Here is a 20,514-nt window from a genome sequence, read left to right as displayed (position 1 = left end):
CAGTAATCACTACTCATGCATAAATTTTACGTCTAAGCTACTTCCTACAACTAACAGGCCAATACTTAACTTGGAACTGGCCCACCAGGTCAGGGAAACGAATGGCCTTTCGTTCGGGTTCTGAGCCTGCGGGATATGAAGCTGGTACAGATTGAAAGCTAGGAGCGCCTATCTCGTTGTGAGCTTTGAAGTAAGACTTACTGGATGTATCAGCGGTGGCTGGACCGGTCACTGTCAAGGGTTAGTTCGCGTTGCTGAGTGACCCGGTCCAGAAGAAGAAGAAGAAGCAGAAGGGCCGATTTGAACTTGGGCTTGATTCTTATAGTCCCCAGGAGCTTCCCGCCTTTCGGGGCGGACCCTGTACCTGATTCCAAGTGATTGGACTTTGTCCCAATCACTTGGTTCGATTTTCTCCAATGCTGGAGCGTTTCCTTGATCGATGGGCTGTCTTGAGGTGGTCATTCACCTCCCTTTGTGTAGGCTTCTGCTGGCGCCGACGAGTCTGGGTTGGCTTTGTGTGTCTAAATGTTGCATATTGTTCCCGGGGATTGCTCATTAATATGCAGGTGGCTGGTGTTTTGTTGTGCTGATGGTTACTGGTATCGATCTTGTCTGGCCTTCCCAGAGGTGAATACACAGTTAACCTGCAGCTGCTCGTTTTTGTCCTGTTGGCTGATTTTCCCATCAGCCTTTGCCGTTCGCCATTTTAATCGGGAGTTAGTCATTCTAAATCGGGAGTCAGCCATTTTAACTGGCTGCACCTTCCCACAGGCCCCGCATTTCCTTGGTTTGTCTATGGTGTGGATGGCCTTGTGTCTCTCCAGGTTGGACGATTTCACACCTGTAGATCTCAAATTTCCCATAAAAAGAGTTTCTAAACACCATCATTGTCAATACCGAATAAAAATGAAGGAGAGACAATTCTCATTTGTATGGAACAGGTTTTCTGCACTCGTTTTTGCGAAACAGTAAATCCTCATCACATACATTCTCTCTCCGCCCTATGCTGGAATCCAAACCCCAGGGTGACAAACCAGCCCACATTTTATGGGCCATATGTGAATCCACTGAGATTTGCTGCTTGGGTGTCTGACTCGTCAACTGGACCTATGTAGAACTCTGTTCCAACCATTCTGGCAGCCAACCACCCCCTCCCTGGCCTCACATTTCTGTCAGCAGCCCACCCAACACCGCCCACCTCTTCACACAGACCCGTGCAGGCTTACCTTTAATTTTCACCATGAGAGTTTGTCAGTCTGCCAAACCTTTCAAACCACCTTCAAAATTCCATTCCTTACAGTTTACCCGCTCCCTCCACTCTGGCTGGGTTCAGTTCTCAAGTCCCTCTGTGTAGAGTGAGAATAAATCGGTAATTTTCTCTCCTGGTCACTGGAATCCTGATGCTCCGCCCACTCTGTTGTTTCAACAAGACGGCCGCAGCTGAAGTAAACAAGCCCCGGGAGCTGCAAAATCAGGATCTGCGGGTTCTTCTTGGTGGTTTGGGGCCTCCAGCAGGTATTTGTGAATCCTCCCCGCCCACCTCCCATGGCTTCCTTCCTTTCCAGAGATCAGAGTCCTCATTGATTTGAGTGCAAAGTGTCAGCTCTTATTTATTGTCTCCCCCCTCCCCAATCCTCTGATGTGAACCATCCTCCAGTCGCTGAAGCAGGATGGTGACCTTTAACCTGGGCCTGTTCCTAGGAGGGAGAAGCCCCGCAGCTGCAAACCAGGGAGCTGACAATGATTGTGAAGGGTTTGCGGATCTTCCCTCCCACCACCTGACACTAACTTTGCTTCCACGGGACAAAGGACTCTCCTCCAGACGAACAATAGCAGTGCGTCTGCGCGCTACTGTCTCACCTCATCAACCGCACTGCGCATGCTCCAGATCACAATGCCCAGGGGAATGATTGAAGGTGGCTCCGGACCACTAGTAATAGGGGGCGGGACTGGAGGATTGTATGGGAGCAGCTGGTCCTCCAACCAATCGGAGCGAATGAGGGGCAGTGAATGAAGCATGCGTAATGCGGGAAATGGCGAGGGGTAGATGCTTTTTTTCTCGGATCTGTAATTTGTAAGCGGAAAATCGTAGATCGGAGCATATGATGGAGCTGGCGTGTGGACGGTACAATTTCTATACAGATTGTGTGATCTACAAACTCCCTCAAAAACTCATCAATCCCATTTGTACTGAGCGGGGCCAAAGATCCCTTAGGTCGTTCTGGTTAATGATCACCATCTTTATTGGGGGCAATGTGCAGCACTGAGCATGTGCGGCCACCATCACGTTGGGGGCAATATTTTCAGAGCTGGGTGAAGCTTGTCCCCCATTGTTTCGAATAGAGACAACCTGTCCATCAAACTGGGTCACCCTTTGAGGAAGCAGGGAAGGAAAGAAAAGGATGTAAATCCTGCTCTCTGGATCCTACTACCTCAAGGGACGTCCTGCCTTATGTGCCCAAAAATCTGTGGCAAAAGTACCCTAAAACATATGGAATTATGCTCACCACTCCCAAAATGTTCCCCTACTGAAACCTCGACCACCTGTCCAGGCTCATTCCCCAATACCAGATCCAGTACTGCCCCTTCCCTCGTTGGATTATCTACATATTGCACCAAGAATGAACTGCTGACATGACAAGGGGTAAAGTTAAGTTCAGAAGGGCACACGAGTGGTCATCCTAAGTTAGAATTATATTCACAACCAAAGATGTGCTGGTTGGGTGGATTGGCCACGCTAAATTGCCCCTTAATTGGAAAAGAATCCCTGTTTCTGGGAGGGCAGTTTACGAGCTTTGAGGGGCTGACTGACATGTTTGGGTTGGCGTGGGGAGAATGTTTTAGGTATATGCGGGTGCTGGACTTTGCAAGGAAGGTCTTCCCGACCTTCCGAATAGTGCCTGTCTCCTCGCTGTTGGAGGCGGTGCTGTCAACAGACAGGGGGAGGGGAGGGGAGGGGGGGGTCGTCTCGGTGATTTACAGGAGGGTTTTGGAGGAGGATGGGGTGTCCATGGAGGGGTTAAGGCGAAGTGGGAGGAAAAGCTGGGTGTGGCACTGGAGGAGGGTGTGTGCTGCGGAGGCTAAACGTCTCAACTTTGTGTGCGAGGCTGGGGCTGATACCGCTGAAGGTGGTGGACAAGGTGCACCTTACAAAGTCTTGTGGTCTTGGCACCTTCAGGTGATGCCACCTAAGACAGAGTAAATAAAATTAGGAATATTCAGGAAGTATCAATTCGAGGAGCATAGATCTCTCAGGGGTAACAAAGGAATAGATCAGAGTTTTAGCAACAGATGCTCTGAGCCTTGGCTGGAGTCAGGCAATGTTACTGAGGTGGAATCCAGTCTTCAAGATGATGAAAATATGTGGTTGAGAGCAAGTCACAGGGTCAAATATCACACCAACCATTTGGACAATCTCTTTCAACCTCAATCTCAAAACAATGACCAGGGTGAGGGATGGAGTCAGTGGCTAATAAATGGAGTTTGTTACAGGGGCTGAACGCAATGTCTTCCCAATGTTGAAGTGGAGAAGGTTTCTGCTCACCCATTACTTACTGTCAGAACTGTGTGTGCCTTGGAAGGGAACCTGGATGTGATGGTGTTCACAGACCCGATATCCTGGTCCTTCAAGGAGGCGAAGGTTGAGGGTTTGGGAGATTCTGTCAATGTTCTGGTTAGATTTTGGAAAGAGAAATTCCCTCTCCTTCTCCACCTCTGCTCTCAATCTTTTCTCACTCTCCTCCCCCCACAGAGGCTTGAAATTTTTCTGGCCCAGAGCTGTGGAAGATTCCCTTCCCTGAACGACATCAGTGAATCAGTTGTTCTTTTGTGAAAATCTGGCAGTTTTCAAGGTCACCTTTTCCTAGTGCCAGCCTCACAAATGACCAGATTTCAGCTCAATTTCACAACCCACCTTTGTGTTCTTCTGCATTTTCTCTCACTCCTTTTTTTCTGTCTAAACTGATTTCACAGGATATTGGAAGGGGAAGGTTTGCATTTGGGAAACATCACATCAGGATCTGACGGAGTGGCTTAAGTTATTGTTACTGAATATCAACAGGTTTTGAACATAATATAAGGATATCAGAACTGGAAGCAGGAATAGGCCATCTGGACCTTTGAGCCTGCTCCGCCATTCAATGAGATCATGGCTGATGTATTGTCGACTTAGCTCCACTTTCCCGCCAGAACACCATAACCCTTTATCCCTCTATTCTTCAAAAAACTATCTATCTTTATCTTGAAAACATTTAATGAAGGAACCTCAACTGCTTCACTGGGCAGGGAATTCCATCGATTCACATGGAAGGAAAAAACACCGTTCACAGTGGAGAGAAACCATACATGTGTTTTGTGTGTGGACGAGGTTTCAGCCAATCGTCTGGCCTGTCAAGATACAAGCGCATTCACACTGGCGCAAAACCGTGGAAATGTGGGGATTGTGAGGCGGCATTTGGTTTCCCGTCTGAGCTGGAAACTCATCGATGCACTCACACTGGGGAGAGACCATTCATCTGCTCCGTGTGTGGGAAGGGATTTACTTGGTCATCAAACTTGCTGACACAACAGCGGGTTCACACTGGGAGAAGCTGTTCACCTGCTGTGTGTGTGGAAAAGGATTCATTGATTCATCCAACCGACTGAAACAGCAGCGAGTTCACACCGGGGAGAGACCATCTGCCTGCACTGAGTGTTGGAAGGGATTCACTCATATATCCACCCTGCTGAGACACCAGCGAGTTCACACTGACAAAATATCTTTTAAATGTCTGCACTGTGGGAAGTGCTTTAAAAGCTCTGGAAAACGGATGTACCATCAACATGTTCACAATGATGGGAGACATTTTAAATGCCCAGACTATGTGAAATGTTATGAAGGCTCCTGGGAGCTGATGTCCCATCAACATATTCACACTGATGAGAGACCGTTCAGGTGCTCTCGCTGTGGGACTGGGTTCAGGCGATCATCTCAACTCACTGTCCACCAGCGAATTCACACTGGGGAGAGGCCATTCACCTCATTGTGGGAAGGGATTCATGCAGGCATCCGCCTTGCTGAAATACTAGTGGGATCATATTGGGGTGGTACAGTAGCACAGTGGTTAGCACTGGGTCCCAGGTTCGATTCCCGGCTTGTGTCACTGTCTGCGCGGAGTCTGCACGTTCTCCCCGTGTCTGTGTGGGTTTCCTCCGAGTGCTCTGGTTTCCTCCCACAAGTCCTGAAAGAGGTGAACATAGAACAATATGCAAGAGCAGCACGATGGTGCAGTGGTAGCACTGCAGTCTCATGGCACCAGGTCCCAGGTTCAATCCCAGCTCTGGGTCACTGTCCGTGTGGTGTTTGAACATTCTCCCCGTGTTTGCGTGGGTGTCACCCCCACAACCCAAAAGATGTGCAGGGTAGGTGGATTGAACATGCTAAATTGCCCTTCAATTGGAAAAGATGAATTAGGTACTCTAAATTTAAAAAAACCCAGAACAATACAGCACAGGAACAGACCCTTCGGCCCTCCAAGCCTACGCCGTCCATGGTACCTGCCTAAACTAAAACCGTCTGCACTTCTGAAGTCCATAATCCTTCCATTCCCACCCTATTCATATATTTATCTAGATGTCCCTTAAATGCCGCTACCGTACCTGCTCCCACCACCTCCCCAGGCAGCACGTTCCATATATTTCCCACCCTGTGTAAAAAACCTGTTTTGCACATCTGTTCTGAACTTTTCCCCGTGCACTTTAAACCTATGTCCCCTAGTACTTGACTCTCCTACCCTAGGAAAGAGCATCTGACTATCCACTCTGTCCATACCACTCATCATCTTGTAAACGTCTATCAGCTCGCCTCTCAACCTCCATCGTTCCGGTGAGAACTGACCGAGTTTATCTAACGTGCTGTTGGGTACATTGGACATTCTGAATTCTCCCTCCATGTACCCGAACAGACGGCAGAATGTGGTGACTCGGGGCTTTTCACTTCATTGCAATGTTAATGTGAGCTTTCTTATGACAATAGAGATGATTATTATTAAAGACAGACCTTTCAAATGTCTAAATTGTGGGAAATTCTATAAAACGTCTGGGGAACTGATGTCCCATCAGCTTGTTCATACTGATGAGAGACCGTTCAGGTGCTCTCACTGTGGGACTAGATTCAGCAACTCACTGTACACCGGCGAATTCACACTGGGGTGATCCAAATTTTCCTCATAGTTAAAATTCTCCATCCCTGGTAACATCATCATAAATCTTCTCTGCAACGGGCAGCATGAGGTCCCAGGTTCGATCCCGACTCTGGGTTACTGCCCGTGTGGAGTTTGTACATTCTCCCTGTGTTTGCGTGGGTTTCGCCCCCACAACACAAAAGTTGTGCTGGATAGGTCGATTGGCCACAATAAATTGCCCCTTCATTGGAAAAAATTAATTGGGCACTCTAAATTTAAATAAATCTCCTCTGCAGTCTCTCTTGGATGATCACATCCTTCCTGTAATATGGCTGTGGTCTAACTGGTGTTTGATGCAGTTCCAGCACAATCTCTCTGTTCTCATAATCTCAGCCCTCGGCTACCAAAGGAAACTATCCCACCTACCTTCCTAAGCACTGAAGAGAGAGAGTGAGAGGCAGTTGAGAGAGACAGAGGGAGAGAGAGGAAGCAGAGGGAGTGAGAGGCACCAGAGAGAGAGGAACACCAGAGACTGAGAGAGGCAGGAGAGAGAGAGAGGAGAGAGAGACAGTCTAGTCAGTAACAAAAATAAGTAATGGAATTCAGTTCAGACACAGATCTGCATGAACTGGCACCACTTTATTGACAGATTGACAAGGTAGTTACTGTACTTGAATCAATGTTATTCACTTTTGGAATTGAATGAATAAAGGGTCAGAGTAACTATATCACAATCACCCAGTATCAACTAGGTCTGTTTAATACAGAACAGGATTAAACCCAGTGTGCAATATTAGAGGTCTCTGTGGCTGTTGGACGCCTAGTTTCGCTGTACAGCTGACAAGTCCACAGCTTCACTGAACTCATCTACCCGAGGTCTGTTTCATAAACCCTCATCACAACATCTTACCTGGTTAGCTATTGGATATATCATCATGGTCGGACAGCAAACACAAAGTTCAACCAGAAACTATGGTTCTTCTTTCTACTGATTCCAGCTCCAAGTGGTCACAGCATCTCCAGCCCTCAGCTCTGTTACTGGGCTGTCATTGTCATGAGCAACAGAGAGATAGCAAGTTGCCTGAGGCTTAAATGGGAAGTTGAAACTTGTGACTCAAAACCAACTGTGTAAGATCTCTGAAAAGATCAGGAATTTTAAAAGATAAATTCTAAACCCAGTGAACAAATTAATGAGTCATAAGACAAAAACTTCAGGTTTTATGACTTTTACTGCAACAAACAAACGAGAAGCAACAATGCCTAAACACTATTTTTATAGGGAACGTATCCCTTAAACTATAAATAGAATGTAGCCCTTTTACTTTTCACACAATCAAACATGGTTACATCGCTGAAGTTGTCACTCAATTCCCCTGGAACCAGCCCAATGTGATTCTTCGTTCCTGTGTTTACTTCCATTCTATTCCTTTGCCTGACTGGCAAACCTTCATCCCAGAAGTGTCTTTTGCGGTGATGGTTCTCCTGATGATATTCAGGTCCCGATAAACCAAGTGACTCTTCCAAATAGGGGCTAGGAGCTGGTTTAGCACACTGGGCTAAATAGCTGGCTTTTAAAGCAGACCCAGGCTTGCCAGCAGCATGGTTCATTGCCGTACCAGCCTTCCCGAACAGGCGCCGGAATGTGGCGACTTGGGGCTTTTCACAGTAACTTCATTTGAAGCCTACTTGTGACAATAAGTGATTTTCATTTCATTTAATTTCAAATCCTGAAGTGGCGTTAGGTTTTTTTCTGCAAATCTTCGTCTAATATCCTGTAAAAGGAATTTACAAACGAAAATTGAGAACAGGCAATTCTAGTTTCCATCCAACACCCTCCCTCCATTCTCACTCTGCTGTATGTAATATTCATCCTCCTAATTATCTAAAGGTGCTGATTCAGGCTGACTGACAGATCCCTGCTCACTGCTTCCCATCTTGGAGAGGATTGAAAATCTCCATGCAGACTGCCAGACATAAATATGTCTATATTACTGAACTCTAAATGTGTGGAACATACAGACTAGATTCACTTCCTTTCTCTTCAGTTGCTGCAAGTTACCAATGACCCCTCAGAATGAGAAAAGAAATGGAAAGATAAATTAGACTTGGAGCGGCTGCTGCCTCTTGTGGGGCATTCCAGAACGAGATAAGCGGTGGCAAATTCAAAACAGTTTTAATTTCAATTTTTTTTTCGAGTACCCAATTATTTTTTTTCCAATTAAGGGGCAATTTAGTGTGACCAATCCACCTACTCTGCACATCTTTGGGTTGTGGGGGTGAAACCTACGCAGACACGAGGAGAACTATATCACAATCCCAGGTCCTCAGCACCGTAGACAGCAGTGCTAACCACTGGGCCACAGTGCTGCCCTATTCAAAACAGAGTTGAGGAAAAACGGCTTGTCCCAAGGGCTGTGAATCTGTGGAGTTCACTACCTGTTATAACCTGCCTACTTACGATTGGCTGGGGACTAATGACTATCCCACAATCCTGTGGGAGTATGAACTTCCCCAATGAGGGGGGCGGAGAAACTCCTAGTATAAATAAGCTGGCCAGTTCAGGAGCCAGCAGGAAGGAGAAGGTAGCAAGGGAAGTTACTCCTACTGTTATGTATATATTGTTATAGTAAATAAATGTTATTACTTTGTATCCTTAAAACTCGTGCTGGATTCTTCGTGGCCCTTACAAAACTACCCCAGAGTGTGGTGGTGCTGGGACAGTGAGTAATTTTAGGGAGAAGTTAGACAGATTTTTAATTGGGTTGAAGGGTTCTGAAGAACTCTCAGGACGGTGGAGACAAGGCCAGGATGAGATCAGCCATGACCGAGCAGACTCGATGGGCCAAATGGCCTAATTCTGCTCCTATATTTATGAACTTCTGAAAGGGGAGACATTGATTTGCTCCCAGATGTTGTCCAGAGGAGGAAGTTTTAGTCTGAAACCCATTGTTCAACCTCCACATCATGACATCCCAAAAGAGCTCATTCTCTAAATCAGCCAATAGGAATCAATCCGCTCCGCGGTGACGTCACTGCATTAGAGCGCACACGCCAGCGCTCAGACGCGCGTCCCCCGCCCCCACCCTCTGTTTCCTCCCCCCCCAACACTTCCTCGAGACGGTTTCAAGGCAACCGCCTGACAGTTCCAGCCGTCCGTGGTGTCCCCATCCCATGACCCGGGACTGCGCATGTCTCAGGGTGTGGGGAAGCTGCGCATGCGTGGGGAAGCTCATTCCGCGGACCTTTCCGCTCAGGTGTTGACCAATGGGAAGACTTGGAGGACCGGAAGTACTCTGTTTCACCGCCAATCAGAACTCCACCAGTGTCTGAATGCGGAAGCTGGACATGGAGGTTTCTGCCGATCAAAGTTGTTGTTCCTCCAACCCGGAATGAGCTTGAGCTGCACACATCCTCCTGTCTCCAACACCTGTGAGTAAAACACTTTCTTTTCTCCCCCTTTTCATTTATTTTCTCATTCTCACCTTCAATTGGTCACTTGCAGCAACTGAAGGGAAAGGAATCCAGGGAGGGTGCAGACTCTGGAAAGCTGGGTCCAGGTCTCTTTCTCTGTTAAACACATTGACATCCTTTGCTCCCTCAGCTTGACACATTTATTTGTCTGGCTAAAAGGATGGTCTGTTCCTAATGTTCACAATTAAAGGGCTCGTTTCTCCAGGAGATGGCTGACATTTAAGGGGACAGTAAACAAGCCAAATCCAACCCAGCCAATTACTTCCCTGTCGGAATACTCTCCATCATCAGCATAGTGATGGAAGGAGTCATCAAAAGTCCTATTAAGTGGCACTTATTCTGCAATAACTTGCTCCTGGATGCTCAGTTTGGGTTCCGCCACGGTCACTCAGCTCCTGACCTCATTACAGCCTTGGTTCAAACTTGGACAAAAGAGCTGAATGCCACAAGTGAGGTGAGAGTGACTCCCCTTGACATCAAGGCATCATTTGACTGAGTATGGCATCAAGGTGCCCCAGCTAAACTGGAGTCAATGGTAATCAGGGGATTATTCTTCACTGGTTGGAGTCATACCTGGCACAAAGGAAGATGGTTGTGGTAATAGAGGTCAACCATCTCAGCTCCTGGACTTCACTGCAGGAGTTCCTCAGGGCAGTATCATAGGCCCAACCATCTTCAGCTGCTTCATCAATCATCTCCCTTCCATCATAAGGTGAGAAGTGGTGATGTTTGCGGATGACTGCACAATGTTCAGCACCATTCTCAACTCCTCAGATAATGAAGCAGTCCATGTCCAAATTCAGTAAGACTTGGGACAATATCCAGACTTGGGCTGATAAGTGACAAGTTACATTCGCGCGACACAAGTGCCAGGCAATGACCATCTCCGGCAAGAGAGGATCTAACCACCACCCCTTGACATTCAGTGGCATTCGCATCACTGAAACCCGCACAACCAACATCCTGGGGGTTACCATTGATCAGAAACTGAACTGGGCTAGCCATATTAATACTGTGGCTACCAGGGCAGATCAAGGGCTGGAAATCTTATGGCGAGTAACACACCTCCTGATGCCCCAAAGCCTGCCCACCAGACATCTACAAGCACAAGTCTGGAGTGTAATGGAATACACTCCACTTTGCTGGATGAGTGCAGCTCCAACAACACGCAAGAAGCTCAAACCTATCCAGGACAAAGCAGCCTGATTGATTGCACCCCCTTCCACAAACATTCAAACCTTCCACCACCGACAAACAGCAGCAGCCGTGTATACCATCTACAAGATACACTGCAGTAACTGGAAAAAAAATGAAATGGGTACTTTAAATTTATAAAAAACAAATTATAAAAAAAAAAACAGCACGGGATGTATCTACACCTCAAGGAAAGCAGCGGTTCAAGAAGGCAGCTCACCACTACTTCGCAAGGGCAACTGGGGATGGGCAATAAATGCTGGCCTAACCAGCATTGTCCACATCCTGTAAATTAATTTTTAAAAATTTAATATCGGACAGAGATATGTCTAGTGTTGTTATATGGTATGTATTATAGATATTGATGGTTCTGTAATAAAATACATGTATTATTATTTCTAGTTTTGTAAATAGTACTGTACCTACATTATATATTTCCAGTCATACAGTCATTGCAGCACTGACAGAATCCATTTGGTAACTCAAGTCAATGCTGACTCTCTGTCCAGCAATCCAGTCAGTCCCATTCCCCCTCGATATCCCTGTTCCCCCGCAAGCTTATTTTCTTCAAGTGACCATCCTATTTTATTTTAAATTATTGATCATCTCAATAACTTCCACAACCCTTGTGGGCAGTGAGTTCCCTGTCATGACCACTCCATGACTAAATAAAATTTTTCCTCAGACTTTCCCCATCTCTAATCAGTAAATGTACTTACATGGAGATTCTCTACTCTTGTACAGGTTTTAGTGAGTTTAGATTTGTTGATCAGCAGCTTCAGGAAAATTGGGAGGGAAAGTAACTGAATACAGTCTGTATATTACATACATTTTTCATCCAGTAATATCGACATATATCTGTCTGGCAGCCTGCATGAAGTTTTTCAGGTCTCTGTGTCCAGGACAGGAAGCAGTGAGCTTGGATCTCTCAATCAGCCTGAATCAGCACCTTCAGGAGAATTGGGAGTATGAATATTAGATACAGCAGAGTGAGAATGGAGGGAGAGTGTGTGGGATTGAGATTTAGAGCATTTCAGGGAAAGAGATAGGAAAGAATGTTCGATATAAACTAGAATTGTCTGTTCTGAATTTCTATCCTGTACTGACAATGATTACTATTGTAAAATCTGTTTGCAGGAAGTTAGAACGAGAGGAGTTTGAGGCCGATATCTCAAACTAAATATCATGTCAAGAACTGACTGAGTCACTCAATTCTTGGGAACTGAAGATCATCGGCCTTTGAATCTAGAAGGAGAAATGTTTGTCTATTCTGTCTGCTTCAAGATATTTTAAACATCAGTGTGTCTGGAAAAGCACTGAGACACACACACACCCCGTGTGAGACTGTTACAGAGCACTGACTGTGGAAAGAGCTTTAACCAGTGATACAGCCTGAAAAAATACTACACCATTCACAGCAGGGAGAGACTGTATAGGTGTTCTGTGTGTGGATGAGGCTTCAACTGATCGTCCAACGTGGTGAGATGCAAGATCACCCAGACCATGGAGAAACCATGGAAATGTGAGGATTGTGGGAAGGGATTCAAAGGCCCGTGCGAGCTTGAAAGGCATCAACGCAGTCACACTGGAGAGAAGCCTTTCACCTGCTCTCAGTGTGAAAAGAGATTTACTCACATTGGCAACCTGCGGAAACACGAACAAGTTCACACTGGGGAGAGGCCGTTCACCTGCTCTGACTGTGGGAAGGGATTCACTCGGTTATCCAGACTGCAGAGCCACCAGAGAGTTCACACTGGAGAGAGGCCTTTCACCTGTTCTCAATGTGAAAAGGGATTCACTGACATTGGCAACCTGCGGAAACACGAACGAGTTCACACTGGAGAGAGACCGTTCACCTGCTCTCACTGTGAAACGGATTTCATTGATAGTGGCAGCCTGCGGAGACACGAACGAGTTCACACTGGAGAGAAGCCTTTCACCTGCTCTCAGTGTGAAAAGGGATTCACTGACATTGGCAGCCTGCGGAAACACGAACGAGTTCACACTGGAGAGAGACCGTTCATCTGCTCTCAGTGTGAAAAGGGATTCATTGACATTGGCAACCTTCGGAGACATGAACGAGTTCACACTGGTGAGAGGCCTTTCACCTGCTCTCAGTGTCAAAAGGGATTCACTGTCATTAGCAACCTGAGGAGACACGAACGAGTTCACACTGGGGAGAGGCCATTCATCTGCACTGTTTGTGATAAGGGATTCACTCAGTTATCCCACCTGCAGACCCACCAGAGAGTTCACACCGGGGAGAAGCCGTTCATCTGCACTGTGTGTGATAAGGGATTCACTGAATTATCCAGCCTGCTGAAACACAATGTCACTCACACCAAGACCAGGCCCTTTAAATGCTCTGACTGCAGGAGGGGTTTCAAAAGCTCACACCTACTGATGTCCCATCAGCGCGTTCACTCTGAGGAGACACCGTTCAGCTGCTCTCATTGCACAAAGAGGTTCAGAACCTCATCCAACCTGATGAAACACGAGCGAGGTCACACCGGGGAGAGCCTGTTCACCCCTCTGACTGGGAAAAGCTTCACTCGGTCATCACTTGCTGAGCCACAATGTCACTCACACCAATGAGAGACCCGTTAAATGCTCTGACTGTGGGAGTGGGTTTAAAAGCTCTCTGGTACTGATGTCCCACCAGCGCATTCACACTAAGGAGAAACTGTTCAGATGCTCTCACTGCAGAAAGAGGTTTGAAACATCATCCACATTGCGGAGACAGTAGTGAGTTCACACTGGAAAGAAGCCATTCACCTGCTCTCACTGTGGGGAGGGATTCACTCAGTCGTCCAACATGCTGAGACACCAAATGGTTCTCATGTGATGATGGGTTAGATTCTGCTGTTATTCCTGCTGTTCACATCCAGGACTGAAGTGCGTGGAGGGATTTGTCTTCTCATCAACTCCTCCTGGTGCTAGGACATGGCGACCCTGGCGAACTCCTGCTTCCCGATCTGGAATACCCGACTGTGAAGTGCCGTCCATACTACCTTCCATGGGAATTCTCTTCTGCCATCATCACGGCGGTCTGCATCCCACGCCAAACGGAGGTGAAAAAGGCGCTTGATGAATTGTAACCGCTATAAATAACAATGAAGCAGAATACCCGGAGGCCTTGTTCATCGTGGCCGGGGACTTTAACCAGGCCAACCTCAGGTGTAATGCCAAAATTCCGCCAATACATCTCCTGTCCCGACAGGGGCCCCAACATCCTTGACCACTGCTACACAAACATCGAGGGCGCCTCTCGATCCATCCCCTGACCGCACTTCGGAAAATCGGAGCACAAGACGGTGCTCCTTCTCCCGACATACAAGCAGAAACTGAAGCGGAGAATCCGATTAAGAAGATTGTGCAATGCTGGTCCGAGGCAACAGAAGAGCTCCTACGCGACTGCTTGGTGTCAGTGGACTGGTCCATATTCAAGAACTCAGCAGCCAACCTAAACACGTATGCCAGCACCGTCACAGACTTCATCAGCAAGTGTGTAGAAGATTGTGTGTCAAAGAAGGTAGTACGTACGTTACCCAACCAGAAACCATGGTTTAATCGGGAGATTCACTCCCTACGGAAGGGCACGTCTGAGGAGTTCAAGACAGGCGACCCTGACCTAATCAAGAGATCTAGGTATGATCTCCGCAAAGCCATCACAGACTCCAAGAGACCACACCAGGACTCCAAGGGACAATACCAGACTAAGCTCGAATCACAGATTAACGACATGGATTCTCGTTGGTTGTGGCAAGGCTTAAATAACATAATGGGTGCAAAGTAAAGCCGAGTAGAGTCTTCAGCAGCAGCGCAGCCCTCCCCGACAAACTCAACGCATTCTATGCTTACTTCGAGCAGGAAACCAACAAACTGCCCCAGGAGCCTTGGACACACCCATACCCACCGTCACAGCCTCCAAAGCCAGATTGGCCTTCTTGAAAGTGAACCCTCGGAAAGCGACAGGTCCTGACGGGATCCCTGCCATGCACCCAGATCCTGCGCTGACCAACAGGCGGGTGTGTTCGCGGACATCCTCAACCTCTCCCTACTCCGTTCTGATGTTCCCACCTGCTTCAAGAAGACCACCATCATACCGGTGCCAAAGAAGAACCAGGCAATGTGCCTCAATGAATACCGTCCGATGGCCTTGACATCGATCATTATGAAATGTTTAGACCATAGCTGGAGTAATGTGTCCAGTTTTACTCCCCTTACCTTAGGAAAGGTATTGCCACAGAGGAACAGCAACAACGTTTCACCAGACTTGTTCTGGGTTTGGAAGGACTGTTCTATGAAGAGAGATTGGGGATACTAGGTCTTTTTTCTCTCGAGTTTCAAGGAATGAGAGGGATTTAATTGAAACTTATAAAATACATAAAGGAATAGACAGAGGAGGTGCAGGTGAGATGTTTCCCTGGATTGGGGAGTCTAGACCCTGGGACAAAATTTCAAAATAAGGGGGAAGCCACTTAGGACGGGTCTCGGAGCAGACATTTCTTTAGTCAGAGGGTTGTGAATCTTTGGAATTCTCTACCCCAGAGGGCTGTGGGAGCTCAGTCACTGAGTGTGTTTAAAGCAGAGACTCACAGATTTCTAAAGCCCAATAACACAAAGGGATACGGGGACAGTGTGGGGGAAAAGGCATTGAAGTGATCCTGAGGGGCCTTGACAGGGTGGATGTTGAAAGGATGTTTCCTCTTGTGGGAGAGTCTAGAAATTGGAGTCACTTTAAAAGTAATAAGTTGCCCATTTAAGGCAGTGAACTTTTTTCTCTTAAGAGGGTTGGAAGTCTTTGGAACTCTCTTCCTCAAAGGGCAGTGGAAGCTGAATCTTTGAAATTTTGAAGACTGAGTTGAATAGATTCTTGATAAGCAAGGGGGTAAAAGATTATCGGGGGGTCGGTGGGAATGTGGAGTTGACGTTACAATCCGATCAGCCGGGAACTTATTGAATGGTGGAGCAGGCTCGAGGGGCCGAGTGGCCTACTCCTGCTCCTAATTTATATGTTATCACATCCTTTATAATAGATTGCAGCATTTTCCCTCCTACTGATGTCAGGCTAATGGGTCTGTGGTTCCCTGTTTTCTCTCCCTCCTTAAATAGTGGGGTTACATTTACCACCTTCCAATCTGCAGGAACCATTCCAGAATCTATAGAATTTTGAAATATGATCACCCATGTGTCCACTATCTCTCCAGCCACCTCTTTCAACACTCTGGGATGTAGAACATCAGCTTTTGGGGATTTATTAACTTTCAACCACATTAATTTCTCCAATACTACTTTCTCACTAATACTAATCTCTTTCAGTTCCTCGTGCTCACTGGTCCCTTGGGTCTCATGTTTTTGGGACGATTTCTGTATCTTCCTCTGTGAAGACAGACACATATTGTTTAGTTTCTCTGCCACTTCCTTATTCCCCATTATAAACTCTCCTGTCTCTGCCTGGAATGGATCCACATTGGTCTTTGCAAATCTTTTCCTTTTCACATTCCTACAGGAGCTTTTCCAGTTCTCCCCAGTTTGCTCTCAGATTCTATTTTCTCTGCATCAGTTTCTTGGTCCTTTGCTGAATTCTAAAACAAGTTCCCAGTCCTCAGGGTGACATTTATTTTGGCAACTATAGAACATAGAACGATACAGCGCAGTACAGGCCCTTCGGCCCACGATTTTGCACCGAAACAAAAGCCATCTAACCTACACTACGCCATTATCATCCTATATGAGTGATAAGATCTCTTATTTTATCTTCAAAAATGATCCCACGTTCTGGTTGATTAGAGGTGTCCAAAAATACAACTTTATTGCTAATTATCCACCTTGATTCTCTTAATAAAAATAAATCAAAATTCAGATCAAATAATACATCAAAACATAATGAAGAGAGTTAAACAAAAACATGAGAAAAAATTAGGAAATCAATAGATGGTTCAGAATTTCTTAAAGCATGAATACAGAACAAACTTTAGTCATGAAACTTTATTCTTAAAGAAATTCTCATCAGTGGTCTAACCCCTTATTGGTTTCAAATTCTCAGCTGAGGCTTCCTGATTAATTCAAAAAACTCTCTGTCACTTGGAGCATGATTTGTAACCCAGGCATTGGTCATGACTTAAGATTCATTAATGTCTATCAAATTAATTAAATATCTACATGCTCCCGCCACGTGTACCAATCCTCTGAAGATGAGGTGTTCTGCATTAACGTTGCTTGTTGCTCAGGCTTTGCTACATTTTGTAAATGTTTCTGTTGCTGAGGCTGCAATTCGTTTTCATTACTAAATGTATTTGTAGAAAAATGGTTTATTCACTACGAGGGCTTTTCTGCAACTTTTCTTGAAACCGTGTTAGATTCTGACACATAATTAACTTCCTGTGCAGCAATTCTCATATTTTTATCTGAAACAATGACTTTGCCTTGTGGATATTCCATTTTCTGTCTGTATGTATACTGAATTTAAGAATTATACTGCATTAATTCTTAAAGGTACCAATAAATCAGTGAAGCAATAAATCTGTAATCTATCAATGAGCCTCTTCCTTTAACCAGTGGAATCTTTAATTTTTCTTGATAGTCACGGTTGCGTCACTTTTCCTGTTGGATTTTTGTTTCTGAAGGGAATCTATATTTTATGTAAATATGTGATAATTCCTTAAATGTGATTGCCTGTGTATCATTACACATTTTATTGAAATTTCCCAATCAACTTGCCCTTCATAGCTTGACAGTTTCCTTCTGAGACAGAACCATGTAACCACCATAGCCTATCTTCATTTAAACCTGCATTCTTTAGGGGTTCCAAACAGAAACAGGAACTATCTGTCATCTACCTTCCAAACACCCTTTCACTCTGTGATCCTTATGAAATTTGCCACAAGGCTCAAGAGCATCAGTCATGAGAAGGCCAGTTCAGCAGAAAGAAACCCTCCGACCCTCCCCATTGACCAACTGTCAGAATGAACAAAATGCAGTCCTGGATGTAGTTGAGAGCAGAAATAATAGCAGCAGAATCTAACCCCTGTAATCAATTGTGAACTTGTTGGTGTCTCAGCAGGTACGAGGAAACACAGAATCCCTTCCCACACTGAGAGCAGGTGAACGGTCTCTCCCTCCTGTGAACTCGCTGGTGGGACGTCAGGCTGGATAATTGATTGAATCCCTTCCCACATTGAGAGCAGATGAATGGCCTCTCGCCAGTGTGATCCCACTAGTGCCTCTGCAGGCTGGATAATTGAGTGAATCCATTCCCACACTGAGAGTAGGTGAACGGCCTCTCCCCAGTGTGAACTCTCTGGTGTGTCTGCAGGGTGAATGACTGACTGAATCCTTTCCCACAAAGAGAGCAGCTGAATGGGCTCTCCGCAGTGTGAATGCGTCGATGAACTTCCAGTGCAGGTGGGGCTCTGTATCTCTTCCCACAGTTCCAGCATTTCCACTGTTTCTCCATAATTTGGGTCTCCTTGTGTCTCTCCAGGTTAGACAAGTGAAGCCTTACCCATACAGAGAGCACATCAGCAGTCTCTCCCTGTTGTAAGAGCTGCGATGTTTTGTCAGGCTGCGTGTCTGGTTAAAGCTCTTTCCACAGTCAGTGCTCTGGAACACTCTCTCTCGGGTGTGTGTTCCCCGAGGAATCAAGTGACTCTGGCAGATCAAGACATGATGTTTGAGGTTTCTGTCTATAATTCCTCCTCTTTTAATATTCTAGAAAAACAATTTACAAAAGACATCACTGTCAGCACAGGATAGAAACTCAGAACAGACTTTCTGAACACTCATTCCCCAAAAGCTGTACATCTCCGTTCCACACACTTCCCCTCCATTCTCACTCTGCTGTATCTAATATTCAACCTCCCAATTCTCCTGAAGATGCTGATTGACAGATTCACGCTCACGGCTTCCTGTCCTTAACACAGAGATCATCACAGGGGGACATCACAATCAAATCCAGCAACGGGGCAGCACGGTAGCCTTGTGGATAGCACAATTGCTTCACAGCTCCAGGGTCCCAGGTTCGATTCTGGCTTGGGTCACTGTCTGTGCGGAGTCTGCAAATCCCGTGTGTGCGTGGGTTTCCTCCGGGTGCTCCAGTTTCCTCCCACAGTCCAAACATGTGCGGGTTAGGTGAATTGGCCATGATAAATTGCCCTTAGTGTCCAAGATTGCCCTTAGTGTTGGGTGGGATTACTGGGTTATGGGGATAGGGTGACGGTGTTGACCTTGGGTAGGGTGCTCTTTCCAAGAGCCGGTGCAGACTCGATGGGCCGAATGGCCTCCTTCTGCACTGTAAATTCTATGAAACTACCCACATGTACTTTTTGTCAGGTTGGGGTCAATATCCACCCCCTCACTTTTCATCCCAGTCCCAGGAGATTGGAGACTCAGCTCCGGACGAGTAATGGCGAGCGCAGCTCCCACAATCCCCCCATGCTGGAGAAACCTCTCTATCCGCCATGTGGGTGGGTGGTCTGGAACTGCACATGTCCAAGGGAAAGGGGCCCTTAAATGAAAAAAAAACACTGGGCACTTAGAATTTTTAAAAAATAATTCTGTCTAGCTCATCCTTGAATATATTCAATGACCCCCAGACTGCACTGGTTCCTCTGGGAAACGAATTCCAGAGATTAACAATCCTCTTGAGGTAAGAGAGTACTGAAAATATAAAACATCGTTACAGTACAATATTACAAGACTAGAAATAATAATAAATGTACTTTACAGAACCATAAATAATATATCTAATTTTCCCCATATAACAACACTGGACATTTCTCTGGCCGATATAATTTACTGTACCCTTAAATGTTCAGCCTTCACCTGGGGAAACCAGCCCTTTAATTGTGAACTTTAGGAAAGAGACCATCCTTTTAGCCAGGCAAATAAAGGTGTCAAGCTGAGGAAGCAAAGGATGTCAATGTCTTTCATAGACAGAGAGACCTGGGCCAAGCTTTCCAGAGTCTGCACCCTCCCTGGATTCACTTCCTTTCTCTTAATTTGCTGCAATTGACCAATTGAAGATCAGAATGAGAAAATAAATGGAAAGGGGGAGAAAAGAAAGTTTTATAGGAGGAAGTTTTAGTCTGTGTGAAGTTCAAGCTCATTCAGCATTCGAGGAACAACAGCTTTGCTCGGCAGAAACCTCCATGTCCAGCTTCCTGCATTGAGACAATGGGGGAGCTCTGATTGGCGGAGGAGCAGAGTCCTTCCGATCGTTCAACTCTTCCCATTGGTTGCCAGCCGCATAAAGACACAGGGCACCATGTCACGTGGCCACGGAAGCACTTTTGACCTCAAGAGCGGACCACATGCCCAATGGAATAGCCATTTTCTGTGTGTGCAACTGACCTCTTCCTTGGACATGCGCAGTCCCGTGCTCCCCGCCAGCGCTGCGGATAAAGCGGTTTCTCAAGCGCACGGGATTGTGGGAGCCCCGGTCGCCATTACCTATACTGAGCCCAGTCTCCAAATTACTGGGACTGGGATGAAAAGCGAGGAGGAGTGGGCGGCAGTAACCTCATCCTGGCACAAAGTACTTGTGGGTAAATGTAAAAAAAATTAAAGTACCCAATTAATTTATTTTCCAATTTTTAATATAAATTTAGAGTATCCAATTCTTTTTTTCCAACGAAGGGGCAAAATTAGCATGGCCAATTCACCCACCCTGCATATCTTTTTGAGT

General features: G+C 46.1%; 1 protein-coding gene and 1 long non-coding RNA gene across 3 annotated transcripts in view; one reads left to right on the top strand and one right to left on the bottom strand.

Moving 5' to 3' along the window:
* LOC140420057 (uncharacterized) overlaps window positions 1–17,351 on the top strand; it is a 263,088-nt gene extending 245,737 nt beyond the window's left edge. Inside the window, exons 1-2 of one of the 2 annotated variants that reach the window (XM_072504077.1) lie at window positions 9,494–9,590; window positions 11,964–17,351. In XM_072504077.1, coding sequence (XP_072360178.1) covers window positions 12,330–13,421 — 1,092 coding nt within the window. In that variant the 5' untranslated portion in view covers window positions 9,494–9,590; window positions 11,964–12,329 and the 3' untranslated portion in view covers window positions 13,422–17,351. Of the gene's footprint in view, window positions 1–9,493; window positions 9,591–11,963 lie in introns of those variants that run through there. The other variant, XM_072504078.1, reaches the window with a different exon arrangement.
* On the bottom strand, window positions 16,616–20,112 carry LOC140420070 (uncharacterized). The gene is made up of 2 exons (XR_011946169.1): window positions 19,632–20,112; window positions 16,616–18,539 (listed from the first exon to the last, which is right to left on the bottom strand). It is a non-coding gene; the product is annotated as an uncharacterized lncRNA (long non-coding RNA).
* Window positions 20,113–20,514: the final 402 nt, after the last annotated feature.

This window comes from Scyliorhinus torazame, chromosome 5, assembly GCF_047496885.1.
Source record: "Scyliorhinus torazame isolate Kashiwa2021f chromosome 5, sScyTor2.1, whole genome shotgun sequence".
NCBI lineage: Eukaryota > Metazoa > Chordata > Chondrichthyes > Carcharhiniformes > Scyliorhinidae > Scyliorhinus > Scyliorhinus torazame.
The sequence above is the reverse complement of the archived record's forward strand: the minus strand, read 5'-3'. Positions and strand labels throughout refer to the sequence as shown.